Below are 23,829 nucleotides of genomic sequence, written 5' to 3'. Positions count from 1 at the left end.
TCACACGGGCTAAGATTGGATCAACTCCATTCTTTAACACACACACCCCTCACATAAATACCTTTTAAAGCGGTATTAAAGGAAGTTATGGTACAAAGGAACAGTTCAGAAAACTTTTTAATTAGCATCACCATGGTTAAAATATCACAGGAACCTGCATGATCCAGAGGATTAAACATACATGGTTGGGAGAGAAGAATTATTGAATTCTAATACCAGCTGTACCACTGACTTACCATATGGCTCTCTCCAAGTCTTACCACTCTGACTCCATTTCCACATCTGTAAAGACAGGCATAATACATTGTACTTTTACAGGTGGTGCAATAGTTAATATTTGTAAAGCACTTAACAATAAAAAGTGGTACACAAGTACTGCATGACTAAAAATTACTCTCATGCTTAAGGGATTGACAGCAATATAAATATTATTCGCTCAACTGCTGTAGGACTTCTGTTTTGTTTTTTACGTTTTCACCTATCCAGAACATGGAGCACTTCAAGGTGAAATGAGAAAAGCCTATGTACGTCTCCTGCTCTCAGAATTTTATTTTCCATTTGCCTCCTTAACTGTTTCTAAAGTAAAAATGCTTCGCAAAAGAACTGAAAGAAGATTAATCCAGGACTGTGGTTGATAGTCTTTTCGTGGACTCCAAGGTCAGAAGGGACCATTCTGATCATCTCATTAGCCCTTCTGTAGCACAAGCCATGGAATTTTGCCAAATAATTTCTAGCGCAGATCTTTTAGAAAAACATCCAATCCTGATTTTAAAATGGTCAGTGATGGAGAATCCATCACTGGCCTTGGTAAATTAATTCCAACAATTAATTACACTCACTGTAAAATAATGTATGCTGTATTTCCAGTCTGAATTTTTTCTAGCTTCAACTTCCAGCCTGTGTGTTATGTTATACCTTTCTTTGCTAGACTCAAGAGCCTATCATCAGATATTTGTTCCCCATGTAGGTACCTATAAAGTAATCCTTTAATCATTCTCATGAACCTTCTTCTCTGAATGCTCTCCAATTTATCAGCATCCTTCTTGAACTGTAGGCACCAGAACTGGTAGTCTATCACACCAATGCAAAACAGAAGAAAAATAACTTCTCTACTCCTAGCCAAGTGTCCCCCATTTATGCATCCCAGGATCACATTAGCTAGCCCTTTTGGCCATTGTGTAGCACTGGGAGCTCAGGGTTCAGCTAATTATTCACCACAACCCTCAAATCTTTGTTTCAGGGTTTCTTCTTTCTCGCTCTATAAAGGTATTCTTAGACCAGCTCACCAACATTAATGAGGTTGGAATTAGCCATTCGAGACAGAATTACTGCCTAGCCCTAGAAGCCCTTTGAAGAAAATAGAAGTTTTGACCATGTGAAGTACCCTATCCGTCCTTTATGACTGAATGTGGTATCTCCCCAAGAAGAATAAGAGAAGGCAACGAAAAAAAGAAAAGAAAAGGTATCTAATATATTCCTTTTCTCCAAGAATATGCAGTCACAACTATTAAAGTTTAGAAGACTACTGTATGTCTAAAATTTATTCTAAATACTACAGATTATTTATTCCCTCGCATGCAAAAGAGACAGCTTATGTCGACAGGGAAACTATGCATACACACTGGAAGAACCGCAAACAAAGTGAACTAATTTAATATTCTATGTTGCAGTCTCACCCTCACTCCTTAAATAAAATAACTTAACACAACAGCGCCATCTGGTGTTGCAAAGTATAGTCTGAATTTCTGAAAAAGGAAAAGGAGTACTTGTGGCACCTTAGAGACTAACCAATTTATTTGAGCATAAGCTTTCGTGAGCTACAGCTCACTTCATCGGATGCATACTGTGACTAAGGTGCCACAAGTAGTCCTTTTCTTTTTGCAAATACAGACTAACACGGCTGTTACTCTGAAACCTGAATTTCTGAAAGTAGATTCTCCCAAGAAGTGTGGTTCCTACTACTTCCAGGAAAATCAAAGATGTTTACTTTAATAATGCTATCAGAAACTTAGTTATTGATTGCATAGTGCCAATCACGTGTTACAAAGAAGAGGTCCCTGCTCTAAAGAGCTTACAGCCTAATATTTACCCACTCTCATGAGCACTGGACTCCATTCTTCTCCACGGGAAAGAGGAGTCTGGTGGCACCTTAAAGCAGGGATGGCCAACCTGAACCTGAGAAGGAGCCAGAATTTACCAATGTACATTGCCAAAGAGCCAGAATAATACGTCAGCAGGCCCCCCCCCCCCAAAATCAGCTCCCCCTCTCCCAGCGCCTTCCACCCAGTGTCAGCTGCACTGGTCAGCGCTGCCCCCCCCCCCCCCGACCAGCTGTATCATGACATGCAGGAGGCGGGGGGGGGAGAGAGGAGCGAGGGCATGGCAGGCTCAGGAGAAGGGGTGGGAAGGGGTGGAGTGGGGGCAGGGCTCATGGCAGAGCCAGGGGTTGAGCAGTGAGCACCCCCCAGCACACTGGAAAGTTGGCATCTATAGCTGCAGCCCCGGAGTCCGTGCCTATACAAGGAGCCGCATATTAACTGATTAAACTTGGTTTTATGCTGGAAATGGCCCACCTTGATTTTCATACACATTGTAAGTAGAGTGATCACTTTAGATAAGCTATTACCAGCAGGAGAGTGGGGTGGGAGGAGGTATTGTTTCATGGTCTCTGTGTATATAATGTCTTCTGCAGTTTCCACAGTATGCATCCGATGAAGTGAGCTGTAGCTCACAAAAGCTTATGCTCAAATAAATTGGTTAGTCTTTAAGGTGCCACAAGTACTCCTTTTCTTTTTGCAAATACAGACTAACACGGCTGCTACTCTGAAACATATTAACTTATGAAGAGCTCCAGAGCCACAGGTTGGCCACATGTGCCTTAAAGATTGAGCTTTTGTGGGTAAAAAACCCACTTCTTTAGATTCATGAGTGAAAAGTACAGATCCCAAATAAATCTGTTCTGTAATGTCCAGGCATCTGAAGAAGGTTTATTTACCCATGAAAGCTTATGCCCAAATACATCTGTTAATCTTTAAGGTGCCACCAGACTCTGTTGTTTTTGTGGACAACAGACTAACATGGCTACCCCTCTGATATATGAGAAAGAGGGAATTCCAGGCCTTGCTCGTTAACACCATGTGTTTATCCCCAGTATACTGATGTTACTAAGTTATTTTTTATTATATGAAATTCTTTAGGAATTTTGTAAGTATAACACTCATGCAACAATATATAATGTTTTGCACTTACAGAGCACAGCACCATAAGAAATTATCAAAAGACTATACAAAGGAGGTGAATGTAATTATCTCAGTTTTCCACATGGAAAGTTTTTAATCTTTCTTGGTGAGAAGTCTCTGGCTATACACAGGGTTGGGTTTTGTTTTGTTTTTTTTTTTTAATTATTCAGAACATTTCCTTCCCTCCCCCAATTTTATAGCAGCCTACATTTTAGCTTTTGAACACCACAGAAAACAGAACAGTATGCAAGAAAAAAAGAATAATCCTATGTAGGGGAGTGAACTTGTTATATACTCTCCTGTTAATTAACAACCAACCAACTACTATTTAGTTCATCTGGTGCATTCCAAGGAAACACACTGAAGTAGCTATTCAAAAATATTTAAAAAATAAAAATCTACAAATTAAAGTAAACCAGGAAAGGGTGATTTGATTTAGCAGTATCCCCAGGCAAGAATTAGGCAGGGGAGATACCATGATCACGAAGGTGGTTTTCCCAGGGTGAGGCTCATCCATTGCACTGCGGGTGTGCTGACCTTTGCGATTTCCCCAAATGCGTGAAACTCGACTGCATAATTTGTGGTTAGTTATACCAGAGCCAGGGAACCACCCCCACAACACACACACAAACTTGCCAAGATCCTCGGGGACAGCCAAATCCGCAGAAGCACTTGAGCTGTACTCAGCGCACATGAAGGAAGTGGGGAAAGGCATAGAGAGCTTTCCATAACACTGCGCCTGAGGGCAGCTACAGGCTAGGCCTTGGTGCAAGTTGAAGCAACCTCCATGCTGCTTTAATTTGTGCTGGCTAGAACTGCTCAGCACAGCACCATCTCTCACCACTCTTCCTCCCCGGGGCCTCACCCACTATGCCAGCGCGGGCCAGGAGCAGGTAGCACTGAGCTGCCTAGGCCCGCTCGAACCTGTTAGAAAGGGGAGTCGCCAGCTGACCCTGTTTAAATCAGCTTCCCATGCCCTTTGTGCAGCAGAGCCGGCCCAGGGCGTTTTACTAACAACCTGCCACGTGCTCTCTTAGCGCATTCACGCTGTTTACTCACCATGGCGGCTGCTGCTACTCCCTTCTTTCCCTTCGCAGCCTGCCCGCTGCGAGCCACGTGCGGCTCCCGCCTGCCCTCTCCTGGGCGCTCCGTTGTTGGCTCTGCCCCTTTCTCCGCAGCTCCCCTTTCCTTTCATCCCCACTACCATGCACTGTGTTCTCATGCCTCTGCCACTGTCCTCCCTGTTACCCCCGGGCACTTGTCCTCTCCCCCACTTACACCCACCGTCCCCCCACAGCCCGCACGCGCCCAAACTCTTCCCCCCGCTGCAGGAGGCGGCGTGCGCGCCCCTCCAGCAGCCCAGAGCACCGGCCTCTGCCCCTGCTCCTCGTTGGGGGAAGGGGAAGAGGAGGTACGGGGCTGCCCGGGTTTGCTCTGCCTCCTACTTCTCCAGCCTTCCCTCCCCACGTGGTAGAAGCGGGAGGCGACGCTTTCCGCGCCGCGAAGGAAGTCGCTGTGAAGAGTTTAAGGGGCTGCTGGGCTTCCTCACCGCACCCAGTAGGGGCAAGAGAGGAACCACCACCCTCCTCTGAGCAGCCAGGCTGGAGAAGGGGTGCGGCTGTGCGACCCAGCCCCATCCTCCAGCCCGTCAGCAAGATTTTCAGCAACTTTTAAACGGAGGGCGGAGGCTGTAGGGCAGGGGGTTCTCAAACCGCGGGGGGGGGGGGGGGGGGTTAGGATCCCTCGGGGGTCGTGAGGTTATTACATGGGGGATCGCGAGCTGTCAACCTCCACCCCAAACCCTGCTTCACCTCCACCATTTATAATAGCCTTAAATATATATTAAAAAGTTTAATTTATAAGGGGGGGGGGTGTCACACTCAGAGGCTTGCTGTGGGAAGGGGGCACCAGTACAAAGGTTTGAGAACCACTGCTGTAGGGCCTGCCTAGCCCTCAGCCACTGGCAGGTACTTTACCTTGCGGGCTTTCGATGACTCAAGCAGGGGTTGCGGAGTGCTCCTGCTCAGCCACGCAACAGCGGGGCAAGGAAGTGCCCACTGCCCTACTCTGTACAGCTCCCCCCGTGACACTTTATGGAGGTTATATAATGCCACGCCTATGCTTGTAGAGAACACTAAACTTTAGTTTATGGTCAACTCACTGCCTCAAGTAGGGAGAGGTTTGAACTACACTAAGCAACTGTGAGAGGGAAGCTGTAGACAGGACTGGGCTTATTGCGTGGGTGGGAGTTCACTACGCAGGGCACTATGGTCAGGGAAGTAGTTCACAGCATCAGCATCTCTGAGTTCCCAGCCATCAGCCTCTGCTCCTTGGCCACCCAGCTCTGAAGGCATGCCACCCTTAGTGCCTGTCCCAGTTCCTTCCCCACTCTGAAGTCTAGGATACAGATGTGGGGACCTACATGAAAAACCCCCTAAACCTATTTTTAGCAGCTTAGGTTAAAACTTCCCCAAGGTACAAACTATTTTACCTTTTGCCCTTGGACTTTATTGCTGCCACCACCAGGCATCTAACAAATATATAACTGGAAAAGAGCCTGCTTGGAAACGTCTTTCCCAGGAAAGGAGGTGTAGGGTTTAGGAGGATTTGCGGGGGGAGGAAAGGCTTGATAAAAATCCTCACCAATTTGCATAGGTGAACACAGACCCAAACCCTTGGATCTTAAGAACAAGGGAAAAGCAATCAGGTTCTTAAAAGAAGAATTATAATTGAAGAAAAAGTAAAAGAATCACCTCTGTAAAATAAGGATGGTAAATACCTTACAGAGTAAATACCTTACACATTCAAAACTGATAGAGAATCATTCTAGGCAAAACCTTAAGTTACAAAAAGACACAAAAAGAGGAATATACATTCCATTCAGCCATTTAAACAAAACAGAATCTAACGCATCTCTAACTAGATTGCTTATTAGCCCTTTACAGGAGTTCTAACCTGCATTCCTGCTCTAGTCCTGACAAAAACATCACACAGACAGAGAGAACCCTTTGTCCCCCCCAGCTTTGAAAGTATCTTGTCTTCTCATTGGTCCTTTGTCAGGTGCCAGCGAGGTCATTTTAGCTTCTTAACCTTTTACAGGTGAAAGGGTTTTTCCTCTGGTCAGGAGGGATTTAAAAGGTGTTTACCCTTCCCTTCATATTTATGACAGTGCCATACTGCTGCTGTCACTGGCCAGGTCTTCAGAGCTAGTTGTCATCCAACAGTCCTGGCTGCAGTGTTTTCCCCAGGAATTGAAATTTGGGGTCAGGGCCGATGAGGAGTGAGACCGTGAGAGTGAAGGTGGGCTGTATAGCACCATAGAAAAAACAGAAAAATGTTTCATGACCATTTTATTAGATTTAACTCATGTTTTAAAATCATCACACAAAATTAAAGTTAGCTACTTAAGCCTTCTGTGAAGCACTACATCTACATCCTTCTTGGTTTCTTGTTATAATTTTGCACAACTCTATTAATGAACTTCTTGAATAAATGTGTTCATCTTTGGTGGCTTCTTGTGGGTCCGGTACTTCCATTCCTTCAACTGATATGCTCATTAGTTCATTCATATGATCAGGCAGAAGATGACTTCTTTCAGAACACAAAATTCTACTCAATGATGAAAAAGAACACTTAACTGTAGCTGTTATGACTGGGAGTAGCAAGAGATGAATTCCTACTTCTTTCATCCCAGGAAACAGCATAAAGATTGGGTCGAGCAACTAGTGATGATAAAAAAAAAGAAGTTGAAGTCAAATCTTCATTAATTCGTGGTATGATATTCCACTCTGTGTTCAAATTCTCTAATCTGTCCTGAGCACATGGCAGCCCCATTGCTGGTAGTGCCTCACTCTACTCAACTGTCATGTTTTATAGGGCAGGAATCTGTAAAAGCTACGTAGAGGTTGAGTAGAATCTAGAAGTCACTGTTGTAGATTTTTAAGAATAAAGTCTGTGTACTTTTTCAGTTGTCTGAACAAACATTTCTTGTCCTCTTCACTTAAGGATTCAATATAAATGCCTTCATTAGCCAACTTCTGGATGAAGTCTTTGCTTCTTCCAGTACGTTTTTAAATGGATAGCTCTCTGATTAAGCTAAATGTAGCTTCTATTGCTGGACAAAGATCTACTACTGTTGTAGCAAATGCCTGGATGGTTTCAACAGTAGACTTACAAGAGAGAGAATGGCAATAGTCTTCTTTGAACATAGTAGCAAAAGTAGTCCACCAGCCTCACTACTTAGATCCATCTCATCTTGGTAGATACATTCCAAAGCCAGTAACAACGGCTGGAGTAATTTTAAGACAACAGCCAACGATCGCTCATGAGAAAGCCAGAGGGTTTTCCCAGGTTGGACTAATTTGAACTTCAGTCTCAGTGTATTTTCCAAGATACTCAGTATTTTTGGACTCTTGCTGAAAAAAAAAAAAGAATATAATGACATTAAATTTATAGCTTTTTAAATGTCTTTTGACGTGTCTGCAGCTCATACTAGCGCTAGTTGGAGTAGATGGCCTCTGCAGTGTGTATAGGAGACATTAGGGTTACACTTTTCTCTGAGCTATGCTTGTTCTCCACAATGTCTTCCAGAGCAGTTTGCAGCTCCATCAAATGCACAAGGAACCATCTGTTTGGGGTCCAGTCGATAAGCATTTAACTCTTCTAAAATGTGGACTGTCACAGATGCAGCCGATGTGTCTTTTATAAAACTTGAACATCTAGAAATGCATCTCCTGGCCTACCTCTATCAAGATAATGTACACAATAACAATACTTTGTGTCCATTTGCATCAGTGCATTTATCAGCTGCAATTTTTTTGCATGTGGTGAGAAAGTTCTTCACTTTTTCAACTGTTGAGTCTCACTGTTTCACCACATGCCTCTAGCAAGTCAGTTGAGTTTCTTGCAGAAAGATAGTGAGCATTTGCGGGTCTTGTTCGAAACCAGTGTTCAACTTCAGGATGAACAAGTGACAATGCACTTAACATTAGCCTCCAGTTTGTAGTGTGTGGTATCTCTTGCTTAAATAGCATGTATGATGCCACAGCCATGTTTGTTCACATGAACTGTGTTGTGTCTCCAGTATTCTTAACAGCCTCATTAACACTCACCGGTGTTGTCCTTGGTCAGTGGAGACTCAGAGTTCAGAGATGCTTTCACATGAGTTCACCTCCCAGGTGCGGGGCAAGAAGGCATCTTGCTTGTTCCTTCAGCTGCTCACAGTTCGCTCTGGCCACTGTTGTTCATTGTGCTACCATTCACTCCATTGCTCTGTTGCCATTGACCCTGTGCTGTAACCTTCTGCTGCCACCTGTGACCTCTGTGAGTTGGTATCTTGAGGTTCCACACAGAAATCTCAATGATTTCAGCTGAGCTCTCAGTGGGAGATCTGAGCCATCTCTTCCACAGAAACACTGTCCCACAGCAGGTCTAAGCACTTAGACCTGATCATCAGTGATTTCAGCTGTAGTGGTCACTTAACAAAACAAAAGACTATCTATGGAGCCTAATCAGCTCTGTCTTAAAACACTGGAGAGGCACAGATCAAATAGTACTTGTGACTCATGCAGACCATCAAGCAAAACACCTGTCCCCACCCTCTCTCAATGCCCTCAATCAGCACAGTAAGTACAGTTCTACTGCCCCTTTACTCATACAATAAGAACATTTCATTCCCTCCCCACATTCAAGTGATTTGTAACCCAACCCCAACCAAAAACTATCACTTGGGCAACACAGCTGTTTGCTGGATACCTAGGTAGACTATGTGTGCATGTAAATACAATCTGGTCCTGAAGCCTTTCCCCCCACCCCATCACTAGCTGTCAGGGAGGGCTTATTTAGACCTTGCTTACAAATCATAATTTGAAATTAGTAGGTTGGCCAACAGCACCAAAGTGAATGCACTGACATGGTCATAAAAAAAACCCCCAAAAAACAGCTGTATAAGGAAGCTAGTCTATGATAATACTTTTCAAATCTATTACACTTTTTTAGATTCATGTATTTTATCATACACTGTATATACTTTTAAAGTGTGTATTAATGTTTCAATTTCAATTAAGATTTCCAAACAATCACTGAACTGACAACACTACATGTAACTAGTTTACAAAACGGGGGCGGGGGAGGGTTGGGGAAATTCAGGGCAGGCATGTAGGGAAATCCCTGCCTGGCTGTTTGCTCAGCAAGTGCTGAAGCAGCCCCTGGTACCTAAAAGGAGAAACTGTAAGCAATCCACCTGTGGTTTGCCTTGACTAGGAAAAGCTGTCCATGTTTAAGTTTGCCTTGGTTAACAGCTATACCTGATCTGAACTTGACCTTTTTCCTAGTGTAAATGCAGAGCTTCAGTTTAATTTTAACTGGTCATGTGCTACCCTGGATAGTCACCTAGGACTGCATTGATAAATACATACATTACACTGCTCTTGGGAGCAGCAGCAGACAGCTGTTATTGGTGAGACAGGAGACACCTGTGCTATGCTATCACTTCTAAACCACATTTTGCTACAAGCAGTAGAGCTCTGCTGCCCAGCTATGGATGAAGGTAGGGCCAGAGCACATTGTCACTACTGGGGTCTCCAGAGCCTACCCAAAGGAAATCAGTGAAAATCATGCTGCTGCCAAGCTTCCTCAATCTTAACGAACATTTTTTAAAAAGCAGTTAGATAACCTAACCAAACCATTTAAAAACCTCTAATGTTAGCCAGTTATCAGAAGCATCGGGGCAGAGTTTATTTATAGAGCTAATAAAATAAACTGAAAGATGACATATATGAAAAGCAAATTTTATTTATTTAATTTTTTAAACCACCACAACCTGGTCCCCACAGAAGGCAAAGGTCACAGCAATACTCTTCCTTTTCCCCAGATAAACTTTTTTTTTCCCTGCATAGGACAACTCCTTAAAGCAGTTCTCTGCCCTATGAATCCAACAGCTTTGGTACCTACCATTTTTCTGTAGAGGAGCAAAGAAATTTGCAGACAGCTTGAATTCTGACCCCAACAGAAGAGTAATTGTAAAGGGCAAAACAAATACTGCTTTGCAGTTCACCTTTAACTCAGTTCATATACCTCAGACAGCAACTTTGTGTAGGCATGGGTTGATTGCATAGATCTTGAAAATGGATCAAAAAAGTATTTTATTTCCAACAGTCAGGAACTATTGCAACAAAGTAAAGGCACAGGATAGGTGTATTCTGGATTCACCAGGGATTCTTTTTGCAGTAAGAATTCTTGTTCTCATCCAATCATTCATACTAGGAATCGGAAAAATTCCTAAATGAATTAAGAAGGCTAAGTCCTCCAGCTCTCTTGGGGGAGTCATGGCTTTGAGAGCTCAATTATTTGCCTGGCTTCTTTAAAATAAGAGGAGGAAAATAAGAGTTCTGATTCTTATTTGAGCTTTCTTAGTTTTCCAATCAGAAGCTTAGAAACTTGGGAACTTAACATGACAATTTAAATGATAGAGATAAAATTAAAACTCATGAGCAGGTAAATAAATTAATGGTCTCTTCTCTCTATATTTTCACTAGAAAGCAATGAAAACGTAGCGTTAAAACACAATAGAGAGAAAGGGGTAAAATGGAAATATTGGGGGTTACTCCAAAGAAGTCTCCAGTTTGTCAGAAAAAAAATATTTAGGAGTTGCATCTAATACATTCAGAGGCAAAGAAACAAAAAAGCATACCTATTGTGAGTACATTTTCAAGTATCTAATATCACATTTAAACAAATAGATTATCAACATTCTATATACTGGGGTAGGTCTGCATTCTTTCTAGTGGACTTTGAGGAATGTACAGTGTTTTGGTGGGGGGGGGGCAGGGAGAGGAGTTATTTTGTGTAAACATATCTTCCCTTCAAAGGTTTGGCATTCGGCTCAGGAAGGTTAGATGCTATTCCTTTCTAAGCCAATTGACATCATTAACTTGGTAGAGAGTAGGTCTGCCATTTGACACCACCACCAGTTGTGCCCCCAAACCATTCACTGGCGGCATGGTAAATTAGAAATATTATATTTAGTATAATAGCGGTCATCTGACATCATTACAAAATTGCAGTACAAAATTCACATATCAGGAAAGGACTGAAAATACTGCAAATATTTTTCAATAAAAATAGACTATGTTGGACAATTTTATTGAAGTCACTTCCTTTTATTGCAGTGTCCCCTTGTACAAAGTAGTAACTGCAATATTCAATGTTAAAACATTAGAAAAGCATGTGTGACAGTTACAGTACAGTATTATCAAAATATTACATTTTCAAACCCAGTGGATAACTAAATACCCAACCAAGCTCAAATCTTTAAATTAATTCCATAGTTCATTTTTAAATATGTAATGTCAGGAAAGCATATAAAAAGAATGTATGTAAAAGAAAAGAAACCTAAATACAGTCAAACAAATGAACAAAAAAATAAATAATTGATTTCTTCAGCTATGGTTGCTCCTTCTAAACCCATAAAAAGAAATTTCATCAACAGAAATAATGCAATTGCCATGCGTTAATGAGAAATTATATATTTCAAGTCATTAACAATGATTGGAACTTAAAAAATTTGGCTTCAAAATCAAAGTTTATATAGACTAAATAGAAATTGGAATGACTGTCACTAGCTAATATCTGTTGCTCACAATTACTAGTAACTGTTGAAGTTTATTAGAGTTACAATAAATCTTGAAACTGTTGATCTGGTGTCTAGTGTTAGTGAAGTTTTGAGAGTGCATATGTGAAAAGCATCCTACATTATTTTACAGACTACAATTCCCTCCCCATCCCCAAATGCATATTTAGATATATTTTATATAATTTTATACACATATATGCATGTATGCACACACTTCATTTGGTTCCTGCATTACAGATAACAAGCAATGGTTTCCTGAATGGACAAAACTTTAAATAAGTGTACCTGTGCACATTTTCAAGATAGCAGCACTAAGTTCATGCCTTATTGTCCATCTGTTTAAAAACAAAACAAAACAAAAAGAACGAAACATGGCAACGATTCCATGTTCACTGAATAAGGAGACATCCCTACCACCTCAACAAGCACTGCAAAACCAGACACAATGAGGCTGTTACACTTTTTTTCTGTAATTAAACAGCACTATTAGAATTTGTTTGATTATAAATTGTGTCTTAACCAGGCCCATGTTAGCATTAATTTACTTTGTACTTGGCAGCAAAACATGCTGCTTTTAAAAAATTGAAACAATTTAACCAATTCAGATCCAGACTGGTAGAAACCAACTGCAAAAATGGAGATTTTGTGACTTACCAATGACCTGACTACAGCATGCACTGTGGATAAAGCGTAGAACACATCTCCAATTGTCACTACTTCACGCTGTATCTTACTTCACAATGACTAATAGCTTTGTCCTTCAAAAGGAACTATGAGTATTTAATATAATGCTATGTTAAGCATAAAAATAAACCTTTTCTAAGGATCATCTTCAATGAAAATCATTGAAACACTAGCAATGTGACCCAGTAACATTCCCAGTACTAATATCTAGAGGTTGCAAAATGTTTTAGGCAATCCTTTCCTGAAAAATATATAGGAATTTAAAAAATAGTTCATATTACTCACCTTTGTACAAAGGCTCAAGTGAAAATTTTTATTTATGTGTTAGAAGACTAAATTAGAAAGTAGTCAAAACATACACTGGAAGGACACAAAAATTGGCAGTTTTTATTAAACATGAAAAATGTGTGAAGTATCATGTATGATGGTCTAAATTTCTAGATTAAGCCTGAGTATTTATTTAGTAAGACTAAATGTGAGGTCTGACAACTGAATGAATTGACCTAAAAACAGCTCCCCTAATAACCAGTGGTCCATTTAACCATTTGATGAAAGATTCCAAATTTTAGTTTTTACATTTTATATTGGATGGTGTAGCGAGATTCCACATAGTGTTTACAGTATTCTGTTAGATGGCATCACATTGCTCATATTTGCTCCTTCAAGCCTTAGGTTAACACTTTCTTCAAATAAACTAAATGACACCAAGATCTGAAGGCCAGGAATTAAGACAGGTCCTCTTCTTTAAAAAACCTAAAATAATCCAAAAAGCTATCTTCAGCCTACAACAGGAATACAGTTACATATTAGAGCTAAAGACTGACACACTAACCTTCACCAAGGTAGCCAAAGTTATATGCATCTCAAATTTTGAATGGAAAGAAGGGCACAATGTCAAATCTGAGAAAAAAAGGTCCTCCCATCATTTGTCTAGCACAATTAGTTTTAAGGGTACAAGTTCAGTAGTACAAAGTCTTGGACAATAACATTATGATTTTTTTATTCCAACTGACCTGCCCTACCTTTGTTTCAAATCTAACAGGTATCATTAATACATTCTGAATAGAAAACACAGTACTAAAAATAATAGCTTGATGGAAGACTGAAAAGCAGCATTCATTTTATTGCAAGATGGAAGAGACTAGAAACTAAAGGACATTTGAGCTAAAGTCTTAGTTGAAGGCAGATGTTGACATTCTATCTAAATGTACAAAATTGGGTGTATAGATGCAGTTTGGTTAATTTCAGAAGGCACCTCAAGGCTAAAAGGCTTTTATAAATCTATAATCCTTTCATTGATCAAAAATAAAAACACTTTTATTGCTGCTATTCAAGTAGCAAAGAAAAAGCTTGTTTTGTTGTTCTTCAGTCTAACAAGGAATCCTCCCCCATTAAGCAAGATTAAGTTATAGAAGAATTTGAATAAAACTGAAGATTTCACAACTTTAGAAATATAGTGACTTTCCTTGTGTGCTTTCAAGTCAGTAGAACAGTGAAAGAAGTGTCACTTTTTGCCTTTGTGATGTTAATAATCTTAGTCACTCTCTTCCAGGCACTGAAGTACCATTTCATCACAGTTGCACGTTGCGCAGTGTTTAGGAATAGAAGGTAAGAACACTCTGATGATTCCCACGAACGAGAAGGATTGGTGGCAGGTCTTTTGATAGAACTTCTAACCAGGCCATGTATAGTGCACTAGATACTGCACCTTTTCGTGCAACTGGCAAACTCCTACAATTTGAAGAACAAAGAAAAAAGCAAATGGAAATGAAGAATGGTTTAAAAAGCAAGTCAGACTACTAGTAGTACTGCATAAATACAAAAAATACAATTTGAAATAATAAAAAGGTAGAAATTACTAAATGTTTAATTCTAACCCATTTCATAACCTTTTCTGTTTTTTAGACTACATGTAGTCAGTTCACAATCCTGAGTGCAAAGAAATTAATTAGTTCTGAGCCAAAACGGTCTTTAAAAAAAGACATACTCTGCTACATGGACTCAATTGTAACTTTTTTTTTTTGGGCATCTCAAGTTTCACCTTAAGTCTACCCACTCCTGAAATTTTCCAAGGGTGGGGCTGGGGAGGTGATGGAATCAGCATTTCACTCTTGTGGCTTCATTTAGAATATTTCTCCAGGCGAGGAGAACCACAGTCACTCTCCAAATCTTGGCCAAGATAATGCTTTTGCTTCAAACTGCAACAGTCTATAGTCACATTCTCTGCCACCAGCCCCTCCAGAGTATTGGTGGAATCCTTCAATTCTTGCCTCACTGGAAACAGTTAAATCTTTATTTGTATTGCTCAAGTTTCATCTTTTTACTGCTTCAGAAAGCACTGAAACCTTACATGACTTTGTACAGAGAGCAGGATGTGTGAAATTAAAAAGAATTTCTATACTGAAAAATTTGTAATCCAATTGCACTGTAAGTGGGGATGACAGTACAAAGAATATGCAGAGACAGGTATGATTCAGGCAAATGGGATATATGGTAGCTGTAGATAGAAGATCTTTGTTTTTAAAGAGCAATTTGAAGGCAATGGAGAGCAATTAATACACAAGCAGCAGAATGCCTGTAAGTGTCACAAGCCAAATTACAAAGCATTCTCTCTCTAATTCTACCTTGTACTCTAAAAGACTGTACCTAGGATAATACACAAAATAAGTTGTATTACCTGTGTAACTGATATAGTAATAGAGTTACTGTATCACTGTGAAAATAGTATAAAAACAGTCAACCTTTACTTACATTACAATTACATTAGCTGTGCTTGAATGTTCTTTCAGCAACTCATTTAACCTAATCTGGCGGTAGCTCTGTAATTAAAAAGGAAAAAAAAAAATCAACCCAAACTCGTTAGGGAGATCTATTCATTATTTCAACAATCCAGAATCAAGTACAATTCTTATTTATGCAAGAAATGTGCAAAAGGAGGTCAAAATGGATTGCTGTGTTGTTTAAAATAGTGTATCATTCCCTCCAACTTTTAATAAATCACTTGGGTTTGTAAAGTAAACATATGTCCCTTCTGTCCAAACTTCTACCCCCTTAGTTGCCTAGAACAAGAGAGGTTGCTGGATTCCTTCCAAGGTTCTGTTCTTGAACACTCATGTCAGTTTCTAGCTAGCAACTTATAAAAGTGAAGCCCTCACCCCGAGAGATTTCTGGCTGCTGGAAGGGAGAAGAAGATTCCTTCCTATTCCCCTATTCCCCACAGACATCTACATCCTAGAACCACCTGTTGTGAGGTTCCACTACTCTACCCTCCCTCAGCATTCTAGATATTGCTGTGCTGGCCTGTGCCTGCTATCCAAGACTCCTGTACTAATCCACCCCTTTCTCAAGTCACCATTTTGGGTTCTCATCTTCCTCTTCTCCTCCCAGCTCCAGCACCTGCTTCTCCAAAAGTCAAGTTTACCTAATTCTTGTATTTGCTCTGCTTCCACAGGATTCTGAACAGCAGGAGTAGACCATAACAGCTGTTAGTCTTCCTGTGTTTATATTTGCAGAAGCAATCAAGCTGGCTACAGACTCAGGAAAGAACACTGCATTGGTCCATACCCACACAGGTTATCTTTTTAATTATTGGGACTAGAAATCCCTTTTAAATTAAAATTTCTGCAGTTACTGATGACTTAGGCCCCGCGGGGAACATTTCCTACTGTCCAATGATGAATGAGCAAGTGGAGTTTTCAAGCCTTTTCCCACCTGACTTCTCTCACACCACACCCACTTTGTAATAGAGCAAAGAAGCTTAAAAAAAAATCAACTCATTAAAATGGGGTATATGGGACACAGTAGGATCACCACTCTATCAACAGCCAACACAATAATTAAAAGTTATAAAGGGATACCTTAGTTTTGTAAAGCTCAAGTTCATTATCTGTTATTCTCCAAGGCTCATCTTCTTTCATTTTATCTGCAATGTCTTGTTCTTTATCATCTTCATGAAGTCTGAATGGCTCAACCATTTCTTCAAAAGCTGCAATACTAGAAGGATTTTTAACCAATATTCACATTAAAAATAGATACTGTTACTCTTTTCTTTGCATGTGTCAACTGTGATTTTCCATGCAACAGAAAAATATTCCTAAATATAAGTCAACTCTTGTATGGTTTGTGGTTAACTAGTAGAAGTAATGTCAACTGAAATTCTCATTCCTGTGTTTTGATATTAAAAACCTGCTGGTTTGTGAAAGATAAATAAATAAATAACACCTATGAATATTAATATTTTAAGCAGCTGTTAACTATCAAACTTAATAGTGTGGGAACTGTCTTTTAGATTTCAAAATTTACATAAAAATTGATTTGTTTTTTCTAACAACAATCTAGACTGAAGATCATTAACAGAGAAGGAAGTGCCACACTGGCTTCAACTCCATATAGAAATGTAAGAAAAACGTTTTAAAAGAAAATTACAAGCTTCTAGAGGGAGAGTATCATCCTTCTAGAAATTTGATGATATAAGGAAATGAAGAAGCGTAAAAAACAAACACCTATCAATTTAACTCAAGTAGATATGAGAGAAATTGGAATTCAATTACATTTTGATGACAAAAGTTTTGGTTAAATACATTTTACACTTTTATTATTCTACGTAGATCACACAACACATGATCTCAGAGTGAAGAAATCAAACTAACTCCATGGGTCACCAGTATTAAATGAGAACAAAAAAAAAAAAAACCACAAACACTTCTGTTATCATGCAGTCACTTTAAACTCTATTTCTGTGCTAAAAAACTATCTGTAGATACTTCACAATTTAGTAAAATTCACTGCAGCATGCGTCATAAATACTGGAACTCAGCACATTCTGGACACACTCACTCTTACCCCAGGCATGCTTCTTACCTAATGGGGATATGAAAAGGTGACAGACAGACGTACACCATCCAGAAATTTCTGTGGGAATTCCCAGCAGCTCACTTTAGAGTAACTTTAAATCCACTTTGTGTTACTGGACAGGCACAAATGGGATTTCATAGGGCAGAAGACCTGGCCCAGTACATTTATCATGGATGGGTCATACTGCAGAGATGCCTGAACTCTACCACATCAGGGGCCATTTAGGGAATTTGCTCAAGACATGCACAAGGCTCATATTTGCTGTGCATATTAAATTTATCTGAGATCAAAAATGTCCCTAACTGTACAGCTAAAGATAGAAAGCTAAACAGCCTGATTTTCAAAATGGTTAAGCAGTTCCTCCATGGCTGAATTGTAACACTCTGTACTTTAGGCACCTTTGGAGTTAAATTCTGCATCACTTTGTGCCAATTTCTGCTGTAAGTCCCTGAAGATTACATACATGTGTCTCAAAATGCTTTACCTGCCCCCAACCGCTGTCATATCAATTAGGATATTTAAAAGACAAACACTGTTGACAATCTAGGAAGCTATATAGTTTGCTCATCTACAATATATAGTTTCAGTATAAATATTTTATCAAAAAGTTTCTGATGATTAATACTTATCCATCAAAATAATGAATATGTACAACTCATTTTAGGAATTCTAGACAAATATTTCCAGCACCTGCCAGGCTATGTTGAAAAGCAACTGGCTCAGATTACTCTGCTACAAGAATTTTCAAAAGACATTTGGACACATATTTTATAACTTTTATACACTGGACAAGATTTCAGGTGGAAGATGAAGCTCAATCTTCTGATCTCTTAGGTCTTATAGGACATTCCATCATAAAATGGCACTAGCAGTATTAGGAATCAACTGCAGGCAGCCAAATTGTTCAAGCTTGAGAAACAGAAATATTTAATGATTCTTTGGATAAGAAAATTTCAGCAGGACTTGGATTTTCTCATTCATTCACTGAGCTGATTAATACTGACACACAACTGATTTAAAGATCAGGCTATACACATCATTTTGGGTTTAGAGATGTATATGACTATGGATAAGATAAGCATACACTAGTTTTATCTCCATTTCTACCATCTTTCAATTAGGGTAGAATTACTGTAGTTAACTCATTTTGTTGGAATTAGAATCTAGCACTTTTGTGGTATCTCGCTAATTAGGAGATTCTAAACCAATACTGAATTCGTGGCACTAGGAGCTCCCCACCTGCACTGTTCTCTGAAAGCTTGTGTCTTTGTAACCATGTAGTTTACTTATCAAAATACATACGTAGAGAATTATATGCTTTATGCTTTTCGTGTTAAACAGAAAAATGAAGAATGCAACTAGTAAATGAGGTGTCTTTCTGGAACATTTTCAACTCACTTTTCCTTCTTTGGCTTTGTATTAATGTCTCCAAGTACCATGATGTCTGAGAAGTCTATCCGAAATTTGCTGAGCAGAGTAGCCATCCTAAATTTCAAAAAATATAGATATATATTATATATTTTGTCAGTTAACATTTTTATAGGGCTGTTTTTACAGAACAAAGAGACATCGACATTCACTCCAAAAGCGATCTAATTTGGAACTACACAGGTAAGCATAAAAAAAGAGAATGAGGCAGGGCAAGGGTTTCTATAAAAATCATACAAATGCTCTGTTTAGACATTGGCATGTCTGGACGGCTCATTTAAAAGTATGCTTAATACAAAGTATTTAAAGTTTTTAAGGAACTGAACACTTCACTGAAAACTGCCCATAAAAAACTGAGACACCTGAACACAAAATAAATGTTTAGTTTGTGATCTGTTTATCACCAGACGTTGGGATTTCCTGCAACAAAAATTACATGCAGTCTCCAGATGTTTAAGAGTAATTCAAACAAAAATACTGCTTCATCAGAGGTTGCAGGAGAAGATTTAGCTCAGCCTTATGTACTTAAGCCAACACAAAACTTTTGGACAACAGAATCAATCAATCATTCTCGTTACGCCAAAAGGTTCATATACCATAACTTATTTGTAAGCCAGACAGCTGTTTTACAGAACAGAACCAACAGATTTTCCAAACTTTTAATTCCCATCACTAGAAATGCAGCATTAATTTTCTTTAAGTGTTAGGGTTTTCAGAAAAATAACTAGGGGAACTTTTTAAAAAATAAAAATAAATTGCTGTAAACGAACACACACACTATAGTAATGCTCTCTGAGAACTAGTTGCCTTTATATAACCATACCAGGATGTACCTGAGCATCCCGAACTGTCTGGAACATAGTACGCATTGGGGCCATACAAAAACCTTTGCATGGCACCAAATATTTGGAGCAGAGGTTATAAAAAGACTGTAGCCTCAACCTCTTCAGTCTTTCTGCTAAACCCAAGAGTCCTATGAGAGTAGAACTCTAAGTAAAAGAAGAAGATGGGAGAGAATTGTGATTATGTAGAGGTTCTTGAGGAGCTGTAGTTACTATAATAATTGTCTTCTTCTTCCAAGTGGTCTCTTTCTTGTTAAATTTTAAGCAGGGACTGGTGAACTGCCCTCCAAAAGTAAACATCAGATCTAAATGCCACATCAAGAGGTTAGTGGTGTGTTAAAGTGTGTACAGAATTTCAGGTAGCAGCCTTACAGATATCTGTGATGGAAACATTGAGATATGCCATCAGTGCCACCGTAATTCTGACAAGAGCGATCTTTAAGGCCCTAATGTACCTTTCAGTTTCTTGAATGCCTTCTCATTCTGTTCAAGGATATTTACAGTACGGGTGCAAAATTTACCACTTTTTTTTTATAAGCATGTCCAATCTTAAACTAAATAGTCAAACTCTTCTGTAATCACCCTTGACTGTCCTGTATTACTTTTTAGGGAAAGAATGAGAAAAACTTGTAAATATCCCACAGTTCAGTAGACCTGCCTTAATTTAAGGCCCAATTCTGTGACCTTTTCTTACTAAGTTGAGCTAGGGCTACCAATTTGAGTCCCTGTTTCTTTACTGTATTAGATGAGATATCTGGCACCTATCCATTTTGTATCTAGGTGTTGCCCTAACCTAACAGACTATTCTAACCTTGCAGAAGTGGGGTAGTTAACATACCATCATAATGGTTCTTAGACTTATCTTGTGAATGCAAGTCAACATTTATGATCTGTTGTGGTTGGTCATATTAGTTTCAGCTCCCTTTAAAAACACAGCAAGAAACAAAGTATTTGCCAAATTGGAAAAAAACACAACAATAGTAAAGGCAACATTTTCTTTATGATTACATCTCTAAAGCTAAAAGTAGCTTAAAATGTTTCAAATGCTATTTGTTATTTTAAACAACATGATCATGTGCTATGTTAACTAGTACCAATAAATTAGCATTCAGGTACCTCCCAATTCAAGTGTAATAGGAAAAGGTCATTATTAAATAAGAAAAACATTTACCTATTGTGCCTGATAACAAAAAGTTCCATAATACCATAAATGTTTTATTTAAAATTAAGGTTAACTTACGCTCGCCTGTCATGATCGATCCTGTTTATTTTTCCACCAATAAACACTCTGATCTTACAGTCTTTCCATTTTTTCTTGGTTGTCAGAAGATAAGGAATCAACAATGTCAAACCTGCATTAGACCAAATATTTAGAAATACACTGAGTAACTAATATGCAGTGTCAACTTTCTATTTAATAGTGTATAGCAACAATTTATATATGGTAGGAGCAAAGCTCCATGTTTGTCACAGAGGTCATGGATTCTCTGCTGCGGCCGGTGCACCTGGCCCGGGGCTGCCTGAGCAGCTCGGGCAGCCCCGGGCCAGGAGCACCGGCTGCTGCTGTGGCAGTTTTGGCCACCTCCGCCCCTCTCCGCCTCCCAGCAGCAGGAGTTTGGGTGTGTGGAGGGGGCTCAGGGCTGGGGTGTGGGGCGGTGAGGCTCCCGGGAAGGGTGACAGCAACCCCCCGTCCCTCCCTGCAGCTCCGATTGGCCACGGTTCTCAGCCAATGGGAGCTGCAGATCCGGGGCTTGGGGCGGAGAGGAGGCAGCACATGGAGCTAGGAGCTGGGGTTGCCACTTCCCAGGAGCTGGGTAGGGAGCCTGCCCCAGCCCCACCAACCCCCCCTCCCCAGCACAGTCCATGACTTTTACTAAAAATACCTGTGACTAAAATGTAGCCTTTGGCATGAGTGATACCCATTACCAAGTGCTTTTATCATCATTACAAATTATCTTACCCCCATCATCAAAAAGCCACCAGACATCAATAGTATTTTTGCCTTGTTTCTTCTGAAACTGAGAGCTAGCATCAAGAAGTCTTTGGTCAGCCAAGTTTAAAGGAGAACGTGGGCCTTTCGAGTCTAGCAAATTGAGAAAAAGAGAATTTGTAAAAGATTTAAGAAAAACTGTGGCTTAATCTCAAACACAGAATTGTAGTATTGTTAAATCTAACGTCAGTACTGGGCAAATTTGTTGAAACAATAGCAAAGAATAAAATTGTCAGACACATGGAAAAATATAAATTGTTGCGCAAAAGTCAACATGGTTTCTGTAAAGGGAGATCATTCTTACTAATCTATTAGAGTTCTTTGAGGGGGGTCAAACAAACATGTGGACAAGGGGGATCCAGTGGACATAGCTTACTTAAATTTCCAGGAAGCCTTTGACAAGGTCCCTCACCAAAGGCTCTTACGTAAATTAAGATGTCATGGGATAAGAGGGAAGATCCTTTCATGGACTGAGAACTGGTTAAAAGACAGGGGACAAAGGGTAGGAATAAATGGTAAATTTTCAGAATGGAGAGGAGTAACTAGTGGTTTTCCCCAAGGGTCAGTCCTAGGACCAATCCTATTCAACTTATTCATAAATGATCTGGAGAAAGGGGTAAACAGTGAGGTGGCAAAGTTTCCAGATGATACTGAACTGCTCAAGATAGTTAAGACCAAAGCAGACTGTGAAGAACTTCAAAAAGATCTCACAAAACTAAGTGATTGGGCAACAAAATGGCAAATTAAATTTAATGTGGATAAATGTAAAGTAATGCACATTGGAAAAAATAACCCCAACTATATATACACAATATAATGGGGGCTAATTTAGCTACAGCTAATCAGGAGAGAGATCTTGGAGTCATCATGGATAGTTTTCTGAAGACGTCCAAGCAGTGTGCAGCGGCAGTCAAAAAAGCAAACGGGATGTTAGGAATCATTAAAAAAGGGATAGAGAGTAAGACGGAGAATTGCCCTTATATAAATCCATGGTACACCCTCATCTTGTATACTGCGTACAGATGTGGTCCCCTCATCTCAAAAAAGATATGCTGGCATTAGAAAAGGTTCAGAAAAGGGCAACTAAAATGATTTGGGATTTGGAATGGGTTCCATATGAGGAGAGATTAAAGAGGCTAGGACTTTTCAGCTTGGAAAAAAGAGGAGACTAAGGGGGGATATGATAGAGGTATATAAAATCATGAGTGGTGTGGAGAAAGTGAATAAGAAAAAGTTATATTATGGGAATAAGTAAATAAGAACTAAGGGCCACCAAATGAAATTAATGGGTAGCAGGTTTAAAACAAATAAAAGGAAGTTCTTCTTTACTCAAAAAGAAAAGGAGTACTTGTGGCACCTTAGAGACTAACCAATTTATTTGAGCATAAGCTTTCGTGAGCTACAGCTCACTTCATCGGATGCATACTACTTTACTCAGCGCACAGTCAACCTGTGGAACTCCTTGCCTGAGGAGGTTGTGAAGGCTAGGACTATAAAAGGGTTTAAAAGAGAACTGGATAAATTCATGGAGGTTATGTCCATTAATGGCTATTAGCCAAGATGGGTAAGGAATGATGTCCCTAGCCTCTATTTGTCAGAGTGTGGAGATGGATGGCAGGAGAGAGATCACTTGATCATTGCCTGTTAGGTTTACTCCCTCTGGGGCACTTGGCATTGGCCACTGTCAGTAGACAGGATACTGGGCTGGATGGACCTTTGGTCTGACCCAGTATGGCCATTCTTATGTTTTCCAATATTTGTATTGTTAAAAAAAATTCTGACTTTAAAAATATTTATTTTCAGACTTTATAGTTTGTTTAAATGGACTTGTAAAAATGCACACTGAGATAAGTTTAAAGAGTTTGCAGACTTCTCCAGCTAAACCTACTGTTCTGAAAGATTAAAAACTAAACAGGAACAACAAGCAGACCTTTGGTAGATAAACACAATTTGCAAGACCTTCTCTCTCTCTACGCTTATAGCTCCATCAATCTGATCCAAACATCAAAAAAACATATTTCAGAGCAACAGTGGGTGCTGCTCCATGCATCTCTCATACTGAAGAAAAGACCTGCTGCTCTTGTTTCACCAAAACACATCTGTAGGTTCTTTAATATTGTCAAGTTTTTTTACCAAGACAAAAATCGTAGAAAACTACAA

The 23,829-nt window shown here is 39.6% G+C and overlaps 1 protein-coding gene, 1 long non-coding RNA gene and 1 pseudogene across 3 annotated transcripts in view; 1 reads left to right on the top strand and 2 right to left on the bottom strand.

Annotated features, from left to right (window-relative positions):
* The window catches only part of LOC125637356 (uncharacterized), a 36,177-nt gene extending 31,712 nt beyond the window's left edge, over window positions 1–4,465 (bottom strand). Inside the window, exons 1-2 of the long non-coding RNA XR_007356910.2 lie at window positions 4,299–4,465; window positions 237–282 (exon numbers count right to left, since the gene is read on the bottom strand). This is a non-coding gene — a long non-coding RNA (uncharacterized LOC125637356). The remainder of the gene's footprint in view (window positions 1–236; window positions 283–4,298) is intronic.
* On the top strand, window positions 3,694–3,833 carry LOC125637496 (U1 spliceosomal RNA; annotated as a pseudogene).
* Window positions 4,466–11,377: 6,912 nt separating the features above from the next.
* Window positions 11,378–23,829, bottom strand: part of SLC12A2 (solute carrier family 12 member 2) — a 101,871-nt gene continuing 89,419 nt past the window's right edge. For both annotated transcript variants that reach the window (XM_048850422.2, XM_048850423.2), the window contains 6 exons: window positions 21,640–21,762; window positions 20,920–21,031; window positions 18,808–18,894; window positions 16,413–16,548; window positions 15,307–15,374; window positions 11,378–14,286 (listed from right to left, as the gene is read on the bottom strand). In XM_048850422.2, the coding sequence (XP_048706379.1) occupies window positions 14,151–14,286; window positions 15,307–15,374; window positions 16,413–16,548; window positions 18,808–18,894; window positions 20,920–21,031; window positions 21,640–21,762 (662 nt within the window). In that variant the 3' untranslated portion in view covers window positions 11,378–14,150. The remainder of the gene's footprint in view (window positions 14,287–15,306; window positions 15,375–16,412; window positions 16,549–18,807; window positions 18,895–20,919; window positions 21,032–21,639; window positions 21,763–23,829) is intronic.

This window comes from Caretta caretta, chromosome 5, assembly GCF_965140235.1.
Source record: "Caretta caretta isolate rCarCar2 chromosome 5, rCarCar1.hap1, whole genome shotgun sequence".
NCBI lineage: Eukaryota > Metazoa > Chordata > Testudines > Cheloniidae > Caretta > Caretta caretta.
This window is presented reverse-complemented; position numbering and strand designations above follow the sequence as displayed.